Source organism: Chiloscyllium plagiosum, unplaced genomic scaffold, assembly GCF_037043375.1.
Source record: "Chiloscyllium plagiosum isolate Xiang-an unplaced genomic scaffold, Cpla_swu_hap1 HiC_scaffold_7, whole genome shotgun sequence".
Taxonomy (NCBI): domain Eukaryota; kingdom Metazoa; phylum Chordata; class Chondrichthyes; order Orectolobiformes; family Hemiscylliidae; genus Chiloscyllium; species Chiloscyllium plagiosum.
In genome coordinates this window covers 49140741-49163636 of record NW_028270145.1, presented here as the reverse complement: position 1 = coordinate 49163636, position 22896 = coordinate 49140741, and the positions used below count along the sequence as shown (strand labels likewise).

The following is a 22896-nucleotide window of genomic DNA, read 5'->3' as shown; positions in this document are numbered from 1 at the left end:
CCCCTTATAATAAGCTGGAGGGGAAAAAAAAAAGGGTCACCCATAACACAGGAACTCGGGGCTAATCTCAAGACTTTCCCAATAGAATCTCTGCCATCACATCTGTCATTATGGCCTCTGAGCTTACAGCGCAAAAACCCTGTTTTGGGAACCCTGAGCTGTGCTTACCAGTAAAATATAAACTAATGTTTACACTTATTAGAAATGATCTATGTTCATTTGCACGACCCATTCACTGTAAGCAACATGAATACGTTCGAACCATATTTTTTGAATTATACTGGGACCTTTAGGAGCCTGTTACTCCTTGCTGCATTCTCCATGGCAATGATTTGGCCAATCAGGATTGTCTTGCTAACAAATTAAACACCCCCTTTGTCTTGTGGCTTAAATTGTTATTATTGTTTGGAATTTGGCATTTTTGTCTTTTGTTTGCCATTCTGTTTGTCATGTTTATTACACTAAAAGTTCTTCAACAATATTGAAACTCTAATCAGTTGCACCCTGTCAAAGGTAATGTTTTAAAAACCTCTGCTGAATTATAGTCTATATTTGGAATATATTCTGCTCCATATAACAATGAAAATGGCTAAGAGATCTTGCTTCGGCTTGCATCAATGATATTGTAGTTTAAGTTAAAGAAATTTTAAAAGGAATGTTTGCTGCCACGTTCATTCCCTTTTGGCGCAAACTTGCTTTGCAACAGTTGCAAAAGGATCCCTTTTGCAAATTATTGTTTCTTCGGAGTAAAGTGATGAACTCATGGATTTCATAATAATTGTGTTCCACCCCACTGAAAGCAGAAAATGCTGGTCCATTAGCTTCTTGCGTGTTGACATTTACTTCTGTAAGAGAATATTTAGAGTAGAGAAGACCTGTCTTTTTTTGCTCTCTGGTGATATACCTTACGTGCAATTCTAGAGTTTTTGTTCTTTTTGATTTCTGACTTTGTTTTTAGCTGAAAGGTTCAATAACAGTTTTTCTTTCTCCCAATGGAGAAATCCTTGCCTGAAGATTTTTGCCTCACTGACACCATGTTTGAAATCTGAAATCTTCAATGTGTGCATCATTAGATGGTCAGCACTACACAAATCTATCTGGTGCAGGCTACAATAAAGGATTGCGAGGAAGTTTAAGTTTTAAAAAAAACTTAAGCATGGAATAAGTTTATTCTGCTTTATTAAAGTTTGTCTGACATTAAAAAAGCTTAGCAATTTTAAGAATCTTTCAATCTTTCCCGTTGTTGTTTCAAGGAACATTAGGGTCAAAGAGATATAGAGTGCACAAACAGACCTTTCGGTCCAACTCATCCATGCTGACTAGATACCCTAAATAAATCTAATCTCATTTGCCAGCACTAGGCCCGTATCCCCCTCAGCCCTTCCTGTACCAGCCTCCACCGCCGCCTCTGGCAGCTCGTTCCTTGTATTTACCACCCTCTGCGTGAAAGAGTTGCCCCTTAAGTCCCTTTTTAAATCTTTCCCCTCTCACCTTAAACCTATGCCCTCCTATCTCTTGACTCCCCTACCCAAGGGGGGAAAAAAACCTTTTCTGTTTACCTTTATCCAGGCCTCTCATGATTTTATAAACCCCTGATGCTCCAGGGAAAATAACGCCAGTCTGGTCAGCCTCTCCCTGTAGCTCAAACTCTCCAACCTTGACAACATGCTTGTAAATCTTTTTCATGACATCCTTTCTTGAGCAAGGAGACCAGAATTGCACACACTATTCCAATAGTGGGCTAACCAATGTCCTGTACAGCAACAACGTAACCTCCCAACTCCAAAACTATTTCAATTACTAGGGGGTCAAGAGTTCAAAGTGAAAGGGGAAAACTTTAGGGGAGATATGCTTGGCAAGTCTTTTTACGCAGAGTGGTGCGTGCCTGGGATGCATTGCCAGCGGAGGTAGTAGGGGTGAGAACTACATCATGTAAGATGGATCGAGACAGATACATGAATGGGTGGGGAGCAAAAGAATACAGATCCTTAGAAAATAAATGGCAGATTTAGATAGATGATATAGATTGGTGCAGGTTTGGAGGGCTGAAGGGCCTGTTCCTGCACTGTAATGTACTTTGTTCTTTGTTTACGCAATGCACTGATCAATAAAGGCAAGCATACCAAATGCTGAATTCACTATTCGATCCACCTGCAACCCCACTTTCAAGGAACTAGGAACCTGTACTCTAAGGCCTGTTTGTTCAGCAACACTCCCCAGAACTGTACCATTAAGTACCCTGATTTGTCTTTCCAAAATGTAGCCCCTCATATTTATCTAAATTAAACTCCATCTGCCATTCTTGGCCCACTGGCTCATCTGATCAAGATCCCATTGTAATCTGAAGTAACCTCCTTTGCTGTCCACTACACCACCAACGTTGGTGCCATCTGCAAAATTACTAACTGTACCTCCTATGTGCACTTCCAAATAATTTACATAAATGACAAAAAGCAGTGGACCCACCACTGATTCTTGTGGCACACCACTGGTCACAGGCCGCCAGTCTGAAAAGTAACCCTCCACCACCACCACCACCACCCTCTGTCTTCTACATTTGAGCTAGTTCTGTATCCAAATAGCTTGTTCTCCCTCTTCGTTGTGATTTAACCTTACTAACGAGTATACCATGAGGAACCTTGTCAAATGCCTTGCTGAAGTCCATATAGATTACATCCATTACTCTGACCTCATCAATCCTCTTTGTTACTTCTTCAAAAAAACTCGATCAAGTTAATGAGACATGACTTCCCATGCACAAAGCCATGTTGACTATCCCTGATCAGTCTTTGCCTTTCCAAATGCATATAAATCCTGTCCCTCAGGATTCCCCTAGCAACTTGCCCAACACTGATGTCAGGCTCACCAGTCTATAGTTCCCTGGCAACCTCCAGTCTTCCATCGCCTCACCTATGACTATCGATGATACAAATATCTCAGCAATCACTTCCCTAGCTTCCGACAAAGTTCCCACAGATTTATCCACCTTTATGCATTTTAAGATGTCCAGCACCACCACCTCTGTAATATGGACATTTTCAAGATGTCGCTATTTATTTCCCCACATTCTGTCTTCCATACCTTCTCCACAGTAAACACTGATGCAAAATATTCGTTTAGTACCTCCCTCATCTCTCGCTGTTCCACCCATTGCTGATCTTTAAAGGGCCTTATTCTGTCCAGAGTCCACCTTTTGTCATTGTATTTGTAGAATCCCTTTGGACTCTCCTTAACCCTATTTTCAAAAGTGATCTCATGTCCCCTTTTTGCAGTCCTGATTTCCCTCAAGTATACACCTACTGCTTTTATATTCTTCTCGGGATTCACTCGATCTCTGCTGTTGGTACTTGCCATATGCTTCCTTTTTATTCGTAACCAAAACCTAAATTTCTCTAGTCATGCAGCATTCCCTACACCTTCCAGCCTTGTCTTTCATCCAAACAGGAACATATTGCCTCTGGACTCTCGTTATCTTATTTTTGAAGGCTTCCGATTTTCCAGCTGTCCCTGCATATATCCTTCCCCCAATCAGTTTTTCACTTGCCCAAAATCATCAAAGTTCACCTCCTTCCAGTTTAGAACTTTTAACTTTTAGATCCGGTCTATGCTTTTCCATTGCTATTTTAACGCTATGGACATTGTCCCTAGAGTGCTCCTCCACCATCACCTCCTTCACCTGCCCTGCCTTATTTCCCAAGTTAGGTCAAGTTTGGCACCTTCTGTAGTAAGTACATCCACATACTGAACCACAATTTTCTTGTACACACTTACAAATTCCTCTTCATTCAAGCCCTTAACACTATGGTAGTCCCATTCTGTGTTTGGAAAGTTAAAATCAACTACCATAACCACCATATTTTGCTTACAGATAACTGAGATCTTACAATATTTTTTCTCAATTTGGCTCTGACGATTGTGGAGGCTACAGTACAATCACAATAAGGTGATCATCCCAATCTTTTTTCTCAGTTTATCCCAAATAACATCCCTGGACGTATTCCCTGGATTTTCGTCCAAGTGCAGCTGTTACATTATCCCTAATGAAAAATGCACTGCCTAATCTCTCTTGTCCCCCTTTCTATCCTCCTCATAGTATTTGTATTCTGGAACGTTAAGCTGCCAGTCCTATCCATTTCTGAACATCTCTGTAATTGCTATGATCTCCCAGTCCCGTGTCCCCAACCATGCCCTGAGTTCATCTGCCTTCCCTGTTAGGCCTCTTGCATTAAAATAAATGCAGCTTAATTTATCAGTCCTACCTTGTTCCCTGCTTTGCTCCTGTCTGCCCTGACTATTTGACCCACCTCTTTTCCCAATTATCAGCCTCAAACTGATCCCTTCCCTCACTATCTCCCTTTGTATGACCAATCCCTGATTTTTGTTTGGAATCTAAATATGTTTTGAAACTTCTGAAAATGCCCAAGTATTAATAGAAAAGAGTAGAAGTATAATTTATGGTTAAAGCTGATACTAAATTGTGCAGGGAAATCTTTCTAGATAGCATTTTAATGGCTTCATTCTACACACAATCAAAAATGTTTGAACTTGAGGTATGTGTTGATGAATGTATTTAACTAATAATTTTGATTTGTTTTTATTAAATTAGGCTTCAGCCAGAGAAGAGATACTTGAAAATGGAGGAAGTCTTTCTCACCATCATGGAGGTGATTACAATTTCTCATGTGTTTTTCTCCTTCCTTTCTCAGACTTGTACTGTACAATAATGTTCTCTTCACTTCTGATGCTTTATGCAAGTGGCTTCTCTCACATTGCGAATTGGGACTGAGTAGTTAGTGATGCCTGGAGTCTGGCTTATCATTGGTCAGCCCCCTTCTATAACTTATTTACATTTCCCCACCAGCCAAGACCAGCCCACAGCACAGACCAGGGAGTTCAAATTTGCAAAGGTTTATTGCTCAGTACTGAGCACAATACATTTATAGGCAACCTTTATTTAAATATACTAACTTTGGCTCTTAGGATCAGATAGTCATACGGCATGGGAACAGATCCTTTGGTCCAACTAGTCCACACTGACCATGTTCCCAAATCAAACCATTCCCACATGCCTGCATTTGGTCCATATCCCTCCAAACCTTTCCTATTCATGTACTTACCCAAATGTCTTTTATCTGTTGTAACTATCTGCAACCACCACTTCCTCTGGCAGTTCATTCCACACATGAACCACTCTGTATAAAACAGAAAAGGTTGCCTCCTCATATCCTTTTTTTAAAAAAAAGTTATCTCCTCTCACTTAAAATATACCCCCTAGTTTTGAACTCATCCACTGTCAAGAAACATTCCTCGCTATTCACCCTATCTGTACCCCTCATGATTTATAAACCTCTAGAAGGTCACCCCTCAATGTCCTCCACTCCAATGAAAAAGTCCCAGCCTATCTTTATAACTCAAACCTTCCATTCCCGGCAATAGCCTGGTAAATCTTTTCAGAACCCTCTTCAATTTAATAATATCCTTCCCAATAGCAGGGCAACCAGAACTCTGAACGTACTCCAGAAGAGGCCACACCAATGCCCTTTACAACTTTAACATGACATCCCAACCCCTATACTGAAAGGTCTGAGCAATCAAGACAAGCATGCTAAACGTTGTCTTAACCACCCTGTCTACATGTGATGCAAATTTCAAAGAATAACGTACCTGAACCCCTAGATCTTTCTGTTCTGCAATATTACAAACACTCTACTATTAATTGTATAAGTCTGACCCTTGTTTGTTGTACCAATATGCAATATTTCACACTTATCCAAATTAAGCTCCAACTCCCACTCCTCAGCCCATTGACCCAATTAATCAAGAGCTCTTTGTAATCTTAGATAACCTTCTTCACTGTCCGCAATAGGGGAGCGCAAAAATAAATATCCATCACGTTTAGAGAGTCTGCAGAAGGTATTTACTAGAATGGGTCCAAGAATGAAGAATTGGCTTCAGATGGATAGTCTGCATAATGTCCACTCGATTTCCTAGGAGCAGAGAAAGCCAAGAGAAGATTTGATAGATATTTAAGATTATGTATGAATGAATTAAATAAAATAAATAAAGAAAAATGTTTCCAGGTTTAAAATGATAGGGAAAAGAGGCAGAGCTGATATGAAAAAAGATCTTTCTGTAGTGAACAGTTAGGATTCGGGATGCAGTGCTTGACAATGTGGTGGATACAGACTCAAAAGTTACCTTCACAAAGGAATGGGTAAATATTTAAATGAGAATAAATTATCGGGATATGGGGGTGCATCTTAAGGGATTTGGCACTGTCTCAGTAGTCTGAGTGGCCTCATACTGTGCTGTATTACTCAGCTTCTCTCTATTCTCCTGCTAGCTGTGCGGACCTCCAAGGTCCATGTGTAGCAGTGATGTCCGGAACTGATAGTCAATATTCTTAACATCAATCACTGTGTGCAGAACCTCGGACAGCCACACAGTTTAAAATGAACATGGGTATTGATCTATAATTCTAACCAATAAGCCAGTGAGCCTGACATCTGATGTACATTAATATTTAAATTCACCCAGATAGTGGTAAATGAAATCTGCATGTATATAATACAAAGAAGTTGACATGACATTATGTCAACAAGGTCTCACCTAATGGGGAGATCTTCAAAGAGATAACAGGCCTGGCTCATAGTATATTTAAATTTTAGCTTTTCATATACTATATCAGCAATTAATTCACAAATTTGAAAGGTATGAATATCAACCAAGCTTCTGTGATGGATTGAAAATTCATAAAATAAATGAGTACCGGAACAAGAATGTTCTTCTGTAATTATACAGGGCATTGTTGAGGCCACACCTGGAATATTGTGTACAGTTTAAGTCTCCTTATCTGAAGAAAGATGCTCTTGCTGCAGAGGGAGAGCAGCAAAGGTTTACTAAATTAATTCCTGGGATGGTAGGACCGATGTATGAGGAGAGATTGAGCCAGTTAGGATTGTATTCACTGGAGTGCAGAAGAATAAGGGCATTCTCTTAAAAACCTATAAAATTCTAACAGGTTAGATAGATGCAGGAAGGGTGTTGGAGTCCAGATCCAGAAGTCATAGTTTAAAGATAAGCACTAAAGGACTGAAATGAAAAGTTTCTTCCCCCAAAGAGTCGTGAGCCTGTGGAATTCACTACCACACAGTGGTTGAAGCCAAAACGTGTTTTCAAGATGGAGATAGACATGGTTCTTGGGGCTAAACAGATCAAGGGATATTGGGGGGGGGGGGGGGGGGGGCATGATTAGGGTATTGAGCTTGATGATCAGCCATGATCATAATGAATGATGGAACAGGCTTGAAGGGTCAAATGCCTGCTACTATCTTCAATGTTTCTGTATGTTTAAAGTCAAGAAATATCAGCTAAATTGTGAATGGACCTTCATCAACATGACAATGAATTCAATGAGCATTTTTTTTTTCCGAATCAGAAATTGATAAGGAAATTAATTTGATCAGAATTCTATAATGCTCAGAGGCTCTTATGAGACTGGTCTTTAAAAGTCTTTAAATTGTTATTGCTCAAATTCAAGACTGGTTTCACAAGTATTTAAAATCAATTGTACAAATGTGATTAAACAATGTTATTGCTTTATGATCAATATTATTGTTTGCTATACTTGTGTATAATATGAATAACTTGGAACTGATAAAACTATAATTTTTACAAATGTTACCAAGTCATGGAAGATAATATTTTGAATATTAGTGATCAGATAAACTAAACACAAAAGGCATTGAGGTTGATTGAGGAAATGAGATACTGAATGGAAAATTACATCAAATGGAGGCAGCTTCATTTTTATTAGGTAGAAAAATGGTGTTAAAACTCAACAGCTGTAGACTAGAGGAAACCATTTGAACAAAATCTGGTATTATTGGTATATGGTTGATAGAAATAATTGGTGGTACGTTTTGATTTTGAATGTCTAGCCTATGAGATAAAGCATTAATTCCAGGCAGTGAAAGGTTTGTATGAGACTCTGGTACATTTGTGCATGTACACTTCTGGTTGGTGTCAACGATATCATAACCTAAACTTGCTGTCATATCTTCCTTAAAGCATCTGAAATGTGAGAATTTGAAGAGGCTCAGATTGCTTACTCTGTTTAATATTTGGATAATATTTCCCCATTCTTAAATGAACATGTGAAACATGTTCCCTCATTCTCCAGTGGGAACAAGCCCAGCCTCTCCGACCTATCTTCCTCGTAAAACAGATCACTGATCCCGGTATCAACCTAGTAAAGTGTTCCGAAGTTATTCCATTTTGCTTTTTGTATACTTCCTGCCAAAATGAAGAACTTCACACTTTCCTACATGATGCTTCATCTGCCAGAGTTTATGTCTACTTCAGCTCTCCAGATCTCAAAACTCCATGCTGCTTCCTTGTTTGGAAACTCTATCAGTTGTCCTCCACCTGGCGGAGTTTGTTTTCATTCTGGTGAAGTTCTCCACAGTGTTACTGTGCATAGCTTTGCAGAGTGTGATTAATTGAAGTAGCCAGTGCTGATTTCCAAATGGGAAGTGGTGCTCAGCAGACCCTATAAATGGATGGGCGAACCAGGGGAGAGGATAAATTAATGTGGATTAACAGAAAATCTTTCAGTGCCAGATGAATACTGTTAGAAAACATTGACGCATATGGAATTAAGGAATGTTAGCAATTTTAATATGTAAAAACTGGTTGGGAGAGGAAAGAGATTTGGGTGGTGGTGGTTTGGGAGTTCCTGGTTAAAAGTATTTACATGGTGTTTCATGAATTTCTGTTCTGGAATTGTGTATGTTAATGATTTGGAGGTAACCCTAAAGGGAGTGGTGTCTGTTTCTGGAGGCAAAGCTAAAACAGGAATTCCTATCCAGGTGCCTGGAAAGCTGCAAGGGCATATTGATGGAATGTAGAAAAAATGTGCCAAATAGAATTGGCTGTTAGTAAATGCTAGGGGATACATTTTAGTTTATCAAAGAAAGCAATTACATTTTGGAGGAAAGCCAAAATTGAGATTTTCAAATTCGTATCAAAAGCAGCACTTCAACTGCACAAGGCCCGAAATAAAAATAATAAAATTACAGGACTTTGTGGTAAAAGGCATGAAATATATGTCAAGTCATAATTGAGAGTCTATGTAAAGACTTTGAGAAAACCACCAATGAAGTAACAAACAGCTCTGCACTGCACATAGTTTACAAGGTGTTGAGGCAGTAGAACTGGAATGATGTTGATTCATTAGGATGCTGCCTGGTATATGCAAAGAAAACCTGACCAAAATTTGCACTGTTTGGAACAGAGATTAAATAAAGAAGATTGGTAGCAGTTTTAAAATTATGAAGGACATGTAAATGCTTGGTAGAAACAGTCTGTCACCAATGATTGAGGTATTTAGAAATATTTATAAGAAATCTAGGAAGCAATTCAAGCAGAAGCATTATCAATGTTTCAAGAATAAAGTCAGGTAGCTAGTCAGAAATGGGATTAAACAGATATGAGGGCAGGCATGGGTTTGGGAAGACTTGACACTTTGAAAAACATAATCTATTTCAGTGATATTGTGCATTTGGTACTTTAATTGGTCATCTAAATCATTGTAAGTGGGGAGTTATGATCAAATGGAATAATTGCATAATGTCGAGGGAGAGGTGATGTATCGGAGAGTGAGGAAGAGGTGAGGATGCAGTAGTTGCATTCAGCAGAGAGGGAACTTAGGTAAACTCTATGGGGAGGCAAAATAGAACCATTTTTTATTCATTCACAAGATGTGTGCACTGCTGGCCAGGCCAGCATTTATTCCCCATTTCTAATTACCCAGAGGGCAGTTTAGAGTAAACTACATTGCTGTGGGACTGGATGCACATATAGGCCAGAAAGGGTAAGAACAGCAGATTCCCTTCCTTAAACAACATTAGTGAACCAGATGTATTTTTCCAACAATCAGCAATGGTTTTGTGGTCACATCAAACCTCGTAATTACAGATTTTTATTGGATTCAAGTTTCACCATCTGTCATAGCAGATTCAAACCTGGATTGCCAGAACATTACTTTGGTCTCTGGATTAATAATCTAGCAATAATACCACTGGGCTTTTGTCTCCTCTGAAAATTTCTTCAATGGGCTGAAGAGACCCTAATGTGTTGAGGAAAGGCAGGCATTGAAGCTGTTAGCTGGAAGAAAAATCTTGCATGGTGTGGGGCAGACTCCTTTAAAGCCTAGATATCTTGATGTTCCTTCAAGAAACAAGAAACATTCACTGGTCTAACTTTTTCTGGTTTGGTTAATTTATTAGTGTTACTAAGTGAGTTCAGTTTCTAAAATTGTTGGGGTTACTGCACTTCAAGCAATACCTTCTTGACATTGTGACAGTTTTAGACTCTGCCATTAATCCATTTGATGCCATCTCTTACATAAGTGCTATCCCTCAGTGACATCAGCACTTTTCTTCTTTATGCTAATAGAAGTTTTACTACTTCTCCCTCTATGCTTAACACTGAGAACTTGCAAGCGTGCCTGATATCTTGGATAAGTAGCAACCTCTTCAATCTGAACATTGGGAAAATATAACTCCTATCCCCTGCCTTAAGTTTCACACCCTTATGCTGAAACCAGTTCACTTCCTTGTCATTTGCAAACTGCATTAGCACGTACAAAACCTTATTGCAAAGGTGAGCTTTAATCCTATTCATCTCCGTCCATAAAATGGATTATTTTTACTACTCCTTTTCTTCCATGTTTTGCCATTTGAATACAAAGATGACAATAGCCTTTGCTAATTTTCCACCATCTTCTGTCTATAAATTGCAGCATCTCTGTGTTACATCATGTATTGCACTAAATCCCATAACCCATCACTGCCATCATAGAATCATAGAGCTGTATAACATGGAAACAGACCCTGCGATCCAACTCATCCATGCCGACCAGATATCTTAAATTAATCTAGTCATTTGGCCCATATCCCTCTAAATCCTTTCCAGTCATGTACCCATCCAAGTACCTCTTAAATGTTGTAATTGTACCAGCCTCCACCACTTCCTCCGGCAGCTCACTCCATATACCTATGGCCCTCAGTGTGAAAATGTTGTCCCTTAGATCCCTTTGAAATCCTACCCTCTCACCCTAAACCTTTGCCCCCTCGTCCTGGACTCCCCCACCCTGGGGAAAAGACCGTGTCTATTTACCCTATCCATGGCCCTCATGATTTTATAAGCTTCTGTAAGGTCACTCCTCAGCCTCCCATGCTCCAGGAAAAATAGCTGCAGTATATTCAGCCTCTCCCTATAGCAGGAACCCTCTAACACTGGCAATGTTCTTGTAAACCTTTTCTGAACCCTTTCAAGTTTCACAATATCCTTCCCAAGCAGAGAGACCAGAATTGAATGCAGTATTCCAAAAGTGGCTTAACTAATGTACTGTACAGCTGCAACATAACCTCCCAACTCCTGTACTTAATGTACCAACCAATAAAGGCAAGCACATCAAACGCCTTCTTCACTATCATGTCTACATCATCAATTTGTATTAATTTTTCACCTCCCAACATGTTACAGTTCACAACAGCTCTTCAAATCCATTTAGAGCCTTGCTAAACACTCCTGCAACCATCCCAGCCACGTCTTTTCTCACATCATTTAGACCTCTGAATCTAAACTTTTTGCACTTTCATTCTCTTTTCTACACCCACAAAAGCTTCCCATGCCAACTCCAGTTGCCAAAGGCTTATATTGTCTGTGCAATATTCAACTGATGCACCAAGCTTTCAAGCCCATTTTACCAAAATGAAAAGTTTCCAAACATTATTTAATCCTTGAATTAAGAAAAATACAGTCAATTAAAAGAAGTTCGACAAAGTTCCCCATGGGAGACTGATTAGTAAGGTTAGATCTCTTGGAATACAGGGAGAACTAGCCATTTGGATACAGAACTGGCTCAAAGGTACAAGACAGAGGGTGGTGGTGGACGGTTGTTTTTCAGACTGGAGGCCTGTGACCAATGGAGTACCACAAGGATTGGTGCTGGGTCCTCCACTTTTTGTCATTTACATAAATGATTTGGATATGAGCATAAGAGGTACAGTTAGCAAGTTTGCAGATGACACCAAAATTGGAGGTGTGGTGGGCAGCGAAGAGGGTTACCTCAGATTACAACGGGATCTGGACCAGATGGGCCAATGGGCTGAGAAGTGGCAGATGGAGTTTAATTCCGATAAATGCAAGGTGCTGCATTTTGGGAAAGCAAATCTTAGCAGGACTTATACACTTAATGGTAAGGTCCTAGGGAGTGTTGCTGAACAAAGAGACCTTGGAGTGCAAGTTCATAGCTCCTTGAAAGTGGAGTCGCAGGTCGATAGGATAGTGAAGAAGGCGTTTGGTATGCTTTTCTTTATTGGTCAGAGTATTGAGTACAGGAGTTGGGAGGTCATGTTGCGGACATTGGTTAGGCCACTGTTGGAATATTGCGTGCAATTCTGGTCTCCTTTCTATCGGAAAGATGTTGTGAAACTTGAAAAGGTTCAGAAAAGATTTTCAAGGATGTTGCCAGCGTTGGAGGATTTGAGCTATAGGGAGAGGCTGAACAGGCTAGGGCTGTTTTCCCTGGAGCGTTGGAGGGTGAGGGGTGACCTTAGAGAGGTTTACAAAATTGAGGGGCATGGATAGGGTAAATAGACAAAGTCTTTTCCCTGGGATCGGGGAATCCAGAACTAGAGGGCATAGGTTTAGGGTGAGAGGGGAAAGATATAAAAGAGACCTAAGGGGCAAGTTTTCTACAGGGGGTGGTACGTGTACGGAATGAGCTGCCAGAGGATGTGGTGGAGGCTGGTACAATTGCAATATTTAAGAGGCATTTGGATGGGTATATGAATAGGAAGGGTTTGGAGGGATATGGGTCGGGTGCTGATAGGTGGAACTAGATTGGGTTGGGATATCTAGTCGGGATGGACAGGTTGGACCAAAGGGTCTGTTTCCATGCTGTACATCTCTATGACTCTAACATATATACCATAGATCATTCAGCATTTATTCGATGAAATGCATTGCAGCGACAAAATTGAATGTTGAACTTGAGGGCTTATTTTGAGAACACGGTATGACAAATTATAACAGTACAATTATATCAGGTATAATACATTATTGTGGAAGTTGTTCTGTGCTGAATTTTCTTATTATTATCCGTTTCATTTACTGACCTTGAGGTCCTGCCCTTGTATTCTCTGTTGAGAATTTAGTGTCATCGAAAAAATTGATTGTTTCTCTTGCACAGTCTCAGCTATAATTGTGATTAATAATAGTTAGCTGGAAAGAGGCAGACTAGTTTGTCTGCTTGCAATTACTTTGTGATAAATGGAGTTCTTCTTACTTCATTGGTGCATTGAAGAAAACTGGCGTAATCTAAGAAACATGAACTTCACGTAAGTTCTTATACTGAGAATTGTTGAAAGAAGGAAAGGTTGAAATTACAAAAACACCATCAAATCTCTTTCCATGTTAAATGTTTGATTTTGGCATTATTATATGGACACGGTCATTTTGTGTACAACTAATGTGGCATACTGCAAAGAAGTGAATGCTTAATCTGTCTTTGTGCAGTGTCAGTGTCACTACCAAATCAGTCTGCTCTTCACATAAATGTATTAAATGCACACTTAAATTAACAAGTGGATCTTGGGTTGCTCATGTCTCATCTGAGTGACAGCAGCTCTGGTAATGCAGAATTTAACTTAAAGTACTAATGTATTACTTTGAATTCTGGCCTTTTGTTCTTTTATACAGTTTCAACTCTCATTACTTAGAACTTAGAAGCAAACTCGATGTTGATTCATTTTTATCAAGCTAATTTTTAGTGCCAATTGATGAGTAATTGATCAGCAATTATTTAGATCTTAAGATTACTACACTTAATGGTGGTGGTTGCTTGAGGTCAATTATTTCAGTCCACTCCCCTCCGGTTAGTGTGCTAGGACCAACTATCTTCAGCTGCTTCATCAATTACCTCCTCTCCATTATGAGACGAGAAATGGGGATGTTAACTGATGAATGTATAACATTCAACTTCATTTGCTGGTTCTCAGATAATGAAATAGTCTGTGTCCATATCAATATTCTGTCAAAGCAACTCTTGAGGTTTTATGCACACTGATCAACATGCCAGTGTGCTGACTTCTGGTTTCAGAAATCAATGCTGCACAAAGCTTGGAGATCTATTCATCCAAAAACAAAATTAAAGTCTATATGCTGCAAGATGTGAACAGCATGAAAACTTGGACAGGTAATTGGTAATTAACACTCATGCCATGTAAGTGCCATGCAGTAACCCATTTCCAACAAGGGATAATCAACCCATTATCTTTTGCAATGGTAATGCCATTGAACAGGCTCAAAGGACCAGTTAGGTAGGTTAAAAACAATGAATGCAGATGCTGGAAACCAGATTCTGGATTAGTGGTGCTGTTCAGACCGCATCCAAGGAGCAGCAAAATCGACGTTTCGGGCAAAAGCCCTTCATCAGGAATAAAGGCAGAGAGCCTGAAGGGTGGAGAGATAAGCTAGAGTGGGGGTGGGGAGAAAGTAGCATAGAGTACAATAGGTGAGTGGGGGAGGGTGTGAAGGTGATAGGTCAGGGAGGAGAGGGTGGAGTGGATAGGTGGAAAAGGAGATAGGCAGGTAGGACAAGTCATGGGGACAGTGCTGAGCTGGAAGTTTAGAATTAGGGTGAGGTGGGGGAAGGGGAAATGAGGAAACTGTTGAAGTCCACATTGATGCCCGGGGGTTGAAGTGTTCCGAGGCGGAAGATGAGACGTTCTTCCTCCTGGCGTCTGGTGATGAGGGATCGGCGGTGAAGGAGGCCCAGGACCTCCATGTACTCGGCAGAGTGGGAGGGGGAGTTGATAGGGGCGGTGTGGTTGATAGGTGGGGGTGTCCTGGAGATGTTCCCTAAAGCGCTCTGCTGGGAGGTGCCCAGTCTCCCCAATGTAGAGGAGACCGCATCGGGAGCAACGGATACAATAAATGATATTAGTGGATGTGCAGGTAAAACTTTGATGGATGTGGAAGGTTCCTTTAGGGCCTTGGATAGAGGTGAGGGAGGAGGTGTGGGCACAGGTTTTATAGTTCCTGCGGTGGCAGGGGAAGGTGCCAGGATGGGAAGGTGGGTTGTAGTGGGGCGTGGACCTGACCAGGTAGTCACGGAGGGAACGGTCTTTGCGGAAGGCGGAGAGGGGTGGGGAGGGAAATATATCCCTGGTGGTGGGGTCTTTTTGGAGGTGGCGGAAATGTTGGTGGATGATTTGGTGTAGGCGAAGGTTGGTAGGGTGGAAGGTGAGCACCAGGGGCGTTTTGTCCTTGTTACGGTCTGCCCTGAAGCTCTTCAACCATGTCCTGAAACAAACTCGCTACCACAGCCACATTTGCTTCCTCAGTGCCTGCCTATGTAACCAACTCATCCCACACGCACTCCGGACCACCTTTAAACCAGCAGAGTCGGACCCGAACAAGACAAACAGTACAGACTACAGATTTAAAAACACCAGCAACGGTTCTCCTTCAAGATCCTCTGCTCCACGCTCGCAGCAATGCACCGGTACCTAACCGCTCTACAGTCAGCCCTGCCTCAGCTGAGGGCCACACTTTCTCAGAATTGCAAAGGACCCACTCTGCACTACATCCTCAGGAGAATTCATACTCTCAACAAACAGTATTTCAATTCCATCTTAAACATCAAAAACTGTAAGTACAACAAACGTTTATCTACCCACCTCCATAACCAGCGCTCCTCAAACATTCCAGAAGATATCCCCAGCCTCGGAAACTACTCAAACGCCATTAGCCATGCGGCTGATGCAGCTGCCACCCCCCACGCTGATTGATGTCACTTCCGCCCCCATCACGGCCAGTCCCACAGCCACTTGCGCCCCTCACAATTCCTCATGCATCACACGTGACATCACTTCCACCCCTCACATCATCGCTGATGCCACACGCTCAGTGACTTCCGCCACCTCTACTGCTGTGGTCACCACCACTTACGCCCCCATCAGCGCCACTCACCTGCATTCTGCTGACACGCGCCCCCCCCCCCCCCCCCCCACAGACTCCACTGTCACTATCCCACCCCCAGAACCCTGAGGGGAACACTACCCCTGCTCATGACTCCACCCCCATTCCCCCCACCATCACACCCACTCCAGTTACAGGTTCCGCCCCCACTCCCAGCTCCACACCCACACCAGATCCCAGCTCCCAGCCCTGCCGAGTTTTCTTCATCCCTCCAGACCTTCCCCTCACTGAGGACGAATGTTCAGTCCTCAGCAAAGGACTCACCTTCATCCCCCTCCGCCCACACATCAATGAATTTAATACACGCCGTGACGTCGAACAATTTTTCCGTCGCCTCCGCCTCCGAGCTTACTTTCACAATCAGGACTCCAGCCCACCTTCCGAGGACCCCTTCGCCCACCTCCAACACACTGCATCCACCTGGACACCCCGCGCTGGCCTATTACCTGTCCTCGACTCTTCATTTACAACTGCTGCCGGGGCATTAACCGCCTCAACCTGTCTACCCCGCTCCCCCACTCCAACCTCTCACCCTCACAACGCGCAGCCCTCCAATCCCAACCTCACCATCAAGCCAGCGGATAAAGGGGGCGCAGTGGTAGTCTGGCGCACTGACCTCTACACCGCTGAAGCCAAACGTCAACTCAAGGACACCTCTTCCTACTGCCCCCTCGACCATGACCCCATGCCACATCACCAAACCATCATCTCCCAGACCATACAGAACCTCATCACCTCAGGAGATCTTCCAACCTCAGTCCGGGAACCCCGCACTGTCCGGTTCTACCTCCTTCCCAAGATCCACAAGCCTGACCACCCTGGCCGACCCATTGTCTCAGCATGCTCCTGCCCCACTGAACTCATATCTACCTACCTCGACACTGTCCTATCCCCCCTAGTCCAGGAACTCCCCACATACGTTCGAGACACCACCCATGCCCTCCACCTCCTCCAAGACTTCCGTTTCCCCGGCCCCCAACGCCTCATCTTCACCATGGATATCCAATCCCTCTACACCTCCATCCGCCATGACCAGGGCCTCCAAGCCCTCAGTTTTTTCCTCTCCAGACGTCCCCAACTGTACCCTTCCACCGACACTCTCATTCGTTTGGCCGAACTGGTCCTCACCCTTAACAATTTCTCCTTCGAATCCTCCCACTTCCTCCAGACCAAAGAGGTAGCCGTGGGCACACGTATGGGCCCCAGCTATGCCTGTCTCTTTGTTGGCTACGTAGAACAGTTGATCTTCCGTAATTACAACGGCAACACTCCCCACCTCTTCCTCCGCTACATTGATGACTGCATTGGTGCCACCTCATGCTCCCGCGAGGAGGTTGAGCAATTCATCAACTTCACCAACACATTCCACCCTGACCTTAAATTTACCTGGACCATCTCTGACTCCTCCCTCCCCTTCCTGGACACCTCCATCTCCATTAACGACGACCGACTTGACACTGACATTTTTTACAAACCCACCGACTCCCACAGCTACCTGGATTACACCTCTTCCCACCCCACCTCTTGCAAAAATGCCATCCCGTATTCCCAATTCCTCCGCCTCTGCCGTATCTGCTCCCAGGAGGACCAGTTCCACCACAGAACATACCAGATGGCTTCCTCCTTTAGAGACCACAATTTCCCTTCCCACGTGGTTAAAGATGCCGTTCAACGCATTTCGTCCACATCCTGCACCTCCGCCCTCAGACCCCACCCCTCCAACCGTAACAAGGACAGAACGCCCCTGGTGCTCACCTTCCACCCTACCAACCTTCGCATACACCAAATCATCTGCCAACATTTCCGCCACCTCCAAAAAGACCCCACCACCAGGGATATATTCCCCTCACCACCCCTTTCCGCCTTCCGCAAAGACCGTTTCCTCCGTGACTACCTGGTCAGGCCCACGCCCCACTACAACCCACCCTCCCATCCTGGCACCTTCCCCCGCCACCACAGGAATTGCAAAACCTGTGCCCACACCACCTCCCTCACCTCTATCCAAGGCCCTAAAGGAGTCTTCCACATCCATCAAAGTTTTACCTGCACATCCACCAATATCATTTATTGTATCCGTTGCTCCCGATGCGGTCTCCTCTACATTGGGGAGCCTGGGCGCCTCCTAGCAGAGCGCTTTAGGGAACATCTCCAGGACACCCGCACCTATCAACCACACCGCCCCGTGGCCCAACATTTCAACTCCCCCTCCCACTCTGCCGAGGACATGGAGGTCCTGGGCCTCCTTCACCGCCGATCCCTCACCACCAGACGCCAGGAGGAAGAACGCCTCATCTTCCGCCTCGGAACACTTCAACCCCCGGGCATCAATGTGGACTTCAACAGTTTCCTCATTTCCCCTTCCCCCACCTCACCCCAGTTCCAAACTTCCAGCTCAGCACTGTCCCCATGACTTGTCCTACCTGCCTATCTCCTTTTCCACCTATCCACTCCACCTTCTCCTCCCTGACCTATCACCTTCACACCCTCCCCTACTCAGCTATTGTACTCTCTGCTACTTTCTCCCCCCCCCCCCCCCCCCCACTCTAGCTTATCTCTCCACGCTTCAGGTTCTCTGCCTTTATTCCTGATGAAGGGCTTTTGCCCGAAACGTCGATTTCGCTGCTCCTTGGATGCTGCCTGAACTGCTGTGCTCTTCCAGCACCACTAATCCAGAAACAAAGGACTAGTTAGTATACTCTTACTTTCTGTGATTCATGTGTAGATCCTTCACTGTCAGCATCCTAGAGATTACCATTTATCAGCAACTGAATTGGACCAGTTTCTATAAATACTGTTTTACAATAATTTTGCAGCAAGTAACTCCCTCCCTGACTCTTGAGTGACTGTATGCTGTCTATAAGGTGCACATCAGGAGTGCAATGGAAGGTGGGGGGAGGGGAGGGGCGGGGCGGGGCAGAGATAATAAAATGACTAAGGCCAAATAATGAAAGTTCTAACCTTTCAATAATATTCACTGTATTCTTGAGTTTTAAGTGTTGGTGCGTACATTTTTGCTTCATCATGCTATGTAGCAAGTAATTAATTTTTCTAGGAGCTCTTGTCATGTAGTTGGTGTGAGGTTTTATGCTTTCAAGTATTCAAATCATTTTATTTGCTTTTGGCCAGTGGTCACTTCTGTTTAACATTTAAGATGCCTCAAAATTTATGTTCAACTTGAGTTGATAGTGTTGGGTTTAATTTTGTTCTTGTGACAATAAAGTTAAAAATTAGTTTCACTACTTATTTGGCTACTTCAATCAAGCAACCCTCTGCTCCAACTTACTTAACGAAGGCCAAAGCATTTTCAGTGTTGAAAACCTGTTTATTTTCTTGTCTTTGACTTGAGATAAAAAGTGAACATACTTTACTCCAACAGAGAAAATTAATTTTAAACAGTATTGCAAATAAAACAGCCCGTGGTCTGCAGGTTTTCAGCTCACTAGTCAAATGAATATTCAATTTACTTTGATAAAAATATAAACTGAGGAAATATGACAAGATGGATGTGCAAATTAACATTCTGACAAAGCTAATGATGCACTCCAAGTGCCTTCTGCTTTTGGAGCTCTGAGTAGCTTCATTTTCTATGCAGGGATGTTTGTTTTCTAGCTGTTCAAAAGTCAGTGCAATTCCATATGGGTTTACAATTGTGTTGGAAGTGTGCATTCAAGCATGTGTTAGTTTCTACACCCTAGTGGCAATAATATGTTCCGTCCAGTCAACTGCTGCATGTGTCCTTTTCTGGGCAATTACATTTGTAACTGCAGTAGCTGTTTGGTTGTATATATGTGTGTGGACTTGACTGGAATAATGCTTATCTTCCACCTGTACTGTATTGTGTTGAGCTGTTTTTGGACAGGCTTATGTAGTAATATTGTAAGATTTGTTAAGAATGTCATTCATGAATTATTATGCTACACAAATGAATATAGACAATTGTCAAATTATATTTATCTGATAAAAATGGCAGTGTGATTCACATTAGCTATTCAGTATTTTGAGAGACCAAGATGATTCAGCTAAATTGCACAATGTGCTTATTTAAAGATGCAGTAAGAAATAAACCACTTCTCATAATTTATAAATTTTGTTGGATCTATTGGCCCTGTTACCAAGGAATGCATTTTACTGGAAAACAATTGAAGCCACTGCTTTAAGTGTTAATAGCTTCAGTAAAATCTACAAATCTTTATGTATCTTATATTGGTTCTCCGTTTTGCATTGAACCTGACCGTGCAGCTCCTTTTTTGGGGAGCACTGAGTTTAATGAGCCTGATAGTCAGTGAAGCTCAATAAATCATATGACACTGTATTTCTCCTCTTCTAAATAAAATCATTTATCATACAGTATTTATTTGCCATGTTCAAAAGATTGATCTCTCAACATAAAGTGTGTACTCAAGCATTTTCTGTCTGTCTTCTAGTGGGTAAGTTACGAAAACGATGGCTGAAGGACAGTATCTCGGATGTTGGTATTGGGATGCTGAAATCTGTTAAGCAATATGTGGATCCCAACAATATCTTTGGAAATCGAAATCTTCTGTAAATCAGATGTGCTCAGCAGCTAAAGTTCGAATTCTTCGAAAGGAAGTGGATCCCACCATCAAAGATGAAATCTCCAAACTATAAAAAAAATTAACAACTTACACATTGTAAACAAAATATTTGCAGTAGAATTTGTCAGCTAAAATTTCTCTAATATGGGACACAGCAAGTGTTTGCAGCTGTGAAACTTGTATTGCGTGCAATTCCCTGTTACAGTAAAGCTGAGAACGTTTGACAAGTGTATTCAAGCAACAAGCAGGATATGCAGTTGACAGTTTAAAAAAATGCTTGGAAGTCACTTAAATAATTATCTGGTAACTTTTTTTAAAGGCATGGACGGTCAGCTCTGATTTACAATTGCTGCCTATTTATGTCCTTCAAAACCTTTTGCACCAATCACACAGCCATACCTGCTTGTTACTGGTAACTTTTTTTTTTTGCATGTTAATTCAGTACTATAAGCAAATGTTACTCAATGTTAAACTTTGTACAATGTTCTCTCTATTTCCATGACCTTTCTGTAAGCTTCTTCCTAAAGGGAAAAATATCATTGTACAGAATCCACACTGTATTTCACTTCCTTTGTGAATTATGGGTTTTTGATTACATTCAAATGTTGCAATTGTTAACTTCCAGGAATATTCTCAATAGTGTCCTGGGGACTAAAGAATGACATTTAAATTTACAAAATAGGGATACATGGATAATGTTATTTACATCATCCATACTAATTAAAGTATTTTTTGAATTCTTTCAATACTGGATACTTTTTCAGTTTTCTTTGTATGAGTGTGTTCTATTCCGAGTTATGCTGAGCATTAAACAGGTTTCTGTAAATTAAAATCTGAAATCACAGCCACAAGATGCTTTTTTTTTTACTTGCATGAGGTACTGGAAATGGTTACATTTAATATATAACATTAACGCTGTGTGTGATTACTCACTTTGCAATTCAAGGCGTCTATATTTTGCTTGAAAGAATATCAAGATTGTGTGATAATATTTAATTTAGCAGTGTGCAGTTATCCAGATTACATTTGAAAATATGTTTACAGTTCTTCTAGAAACTGTGTCCATTTTTACTAAGCATCTACTGTTAATCTGAGTTTCTGGCATTTCACTTGTGAAAGAACTAGCATGACTTGGATATTGGTGGACCAATGGCTGTGTAATCAATACTCTTAGCTCCCTCAAGTGGTTATGTATATGGTGTGCCTTTTACCGGTGCTACTGCTTGATGTAAAGTTGAATGTGAAGTTTGCTCTCTTCCCTCTTCATCTGACTCCAGCAGAGATGCCTATTTTTCAGGCATGGTTTTTTAGAACAAAATATTTTATGAGCAATTCAAATGTCCAGTTTACACATCCATAAGTAGTAATTCCGTTTGTAACCTAAAGTTTATTATTAATGTACTTTTACCCAGAGACGAAACAGGAACACATTTAATCGCCAGTCTGACAGAGATAATATTACATGGACATGAGTACACTGCCAGTTTGCAAGAATCAGGTGAGAGAGCAAACTAGAGAAAAACTTTGGAAGGGGGAAATTCCTCTTCCTTCAGTTAAAGCCTAGGAACTAACTGTTCACATATTTTATCTACAGTTAAGAGGCAAAAGAGGAAGAGGATGATAAATTACAAATAAAAGGTACATTTGGCCGAAGTCCACTCTAAAAGTTTGGCTAAGTGTTTATTTTATTTGAAGTAAAGTTTAGAAAGAAACACTTATTTTGTATCTTCCACCAATTTGCCAAGTTCAATTTTTCTGGAGGTAATTTATAAAATGTGTGCCAGAAACCCATTGATTTGTAACTCATTTGTAAACATTCTGTAGCTGAACATTATTCTGTCATCCTAGTTTACAAAGTTTTCATATTCTCAACAAACTTGATGAGCACTTTCCTGTCTGAAGTCTGTTGGCTCCTTCATTGTATTGGTAAGGTACTTGTGTGATTTAATTTGGATTTTATTTTAAATAAACTTGTAAGGAATTGTTCATCAGATATTTGAAATTCTTTATAAGCCATAGGCACTTTATTTCTAACTACGCATTTGTGGGATGCTAAAGCCAAGTATTTATTAAGTAAAAAGCAAATCATATGCATGGAATTAATTTGTCAAGAAATGTTAAAATAATTGTATGAATACCTCTTAAGTTCCTCCTTGCCAATTATTCTTTGGTTTCCAAGCACATTACTCATCATAATGTCTTTCTTTCTACTATAGGATCGATTTCTGCACTGAAGTAACTTTGGCCTTTGCTTGAATGCATCTTGACTATTTTTTCCACCTTCACC

The 22896-nt window shown here is 41.6% G+C and overlaps 1 protein-coding gene across 2 annotated transcripts in view; it reads left to right on the top strand.

The window, feature by feature from the left end:
- Positions 1–22595, top strand: part of agps (alkylglycerone phosphate synthase) — a 153747-nt gene extending 131152 nt beyond the window's left edge. For both annotated transcript variants that reach the window (XM_043693534.2, XM_043693535.2), the window contains 2 exons: positions 4607–4664; positions 20478–22595. In XM_043693534.2, coding sequence (XP_043549469.2) covers positions 4607–4664; positions 20478–20599 — 180 coding nt within the window. In that variant the 3' untranslated portion in view covers positions 20600–22595. The remainder of the gene's footprint in view (positions 1–4606; positions 4665–20477) is intronic.
- The last annotated feature ends 301 nt before the right edge of the window (positions 22596–22896 follow it).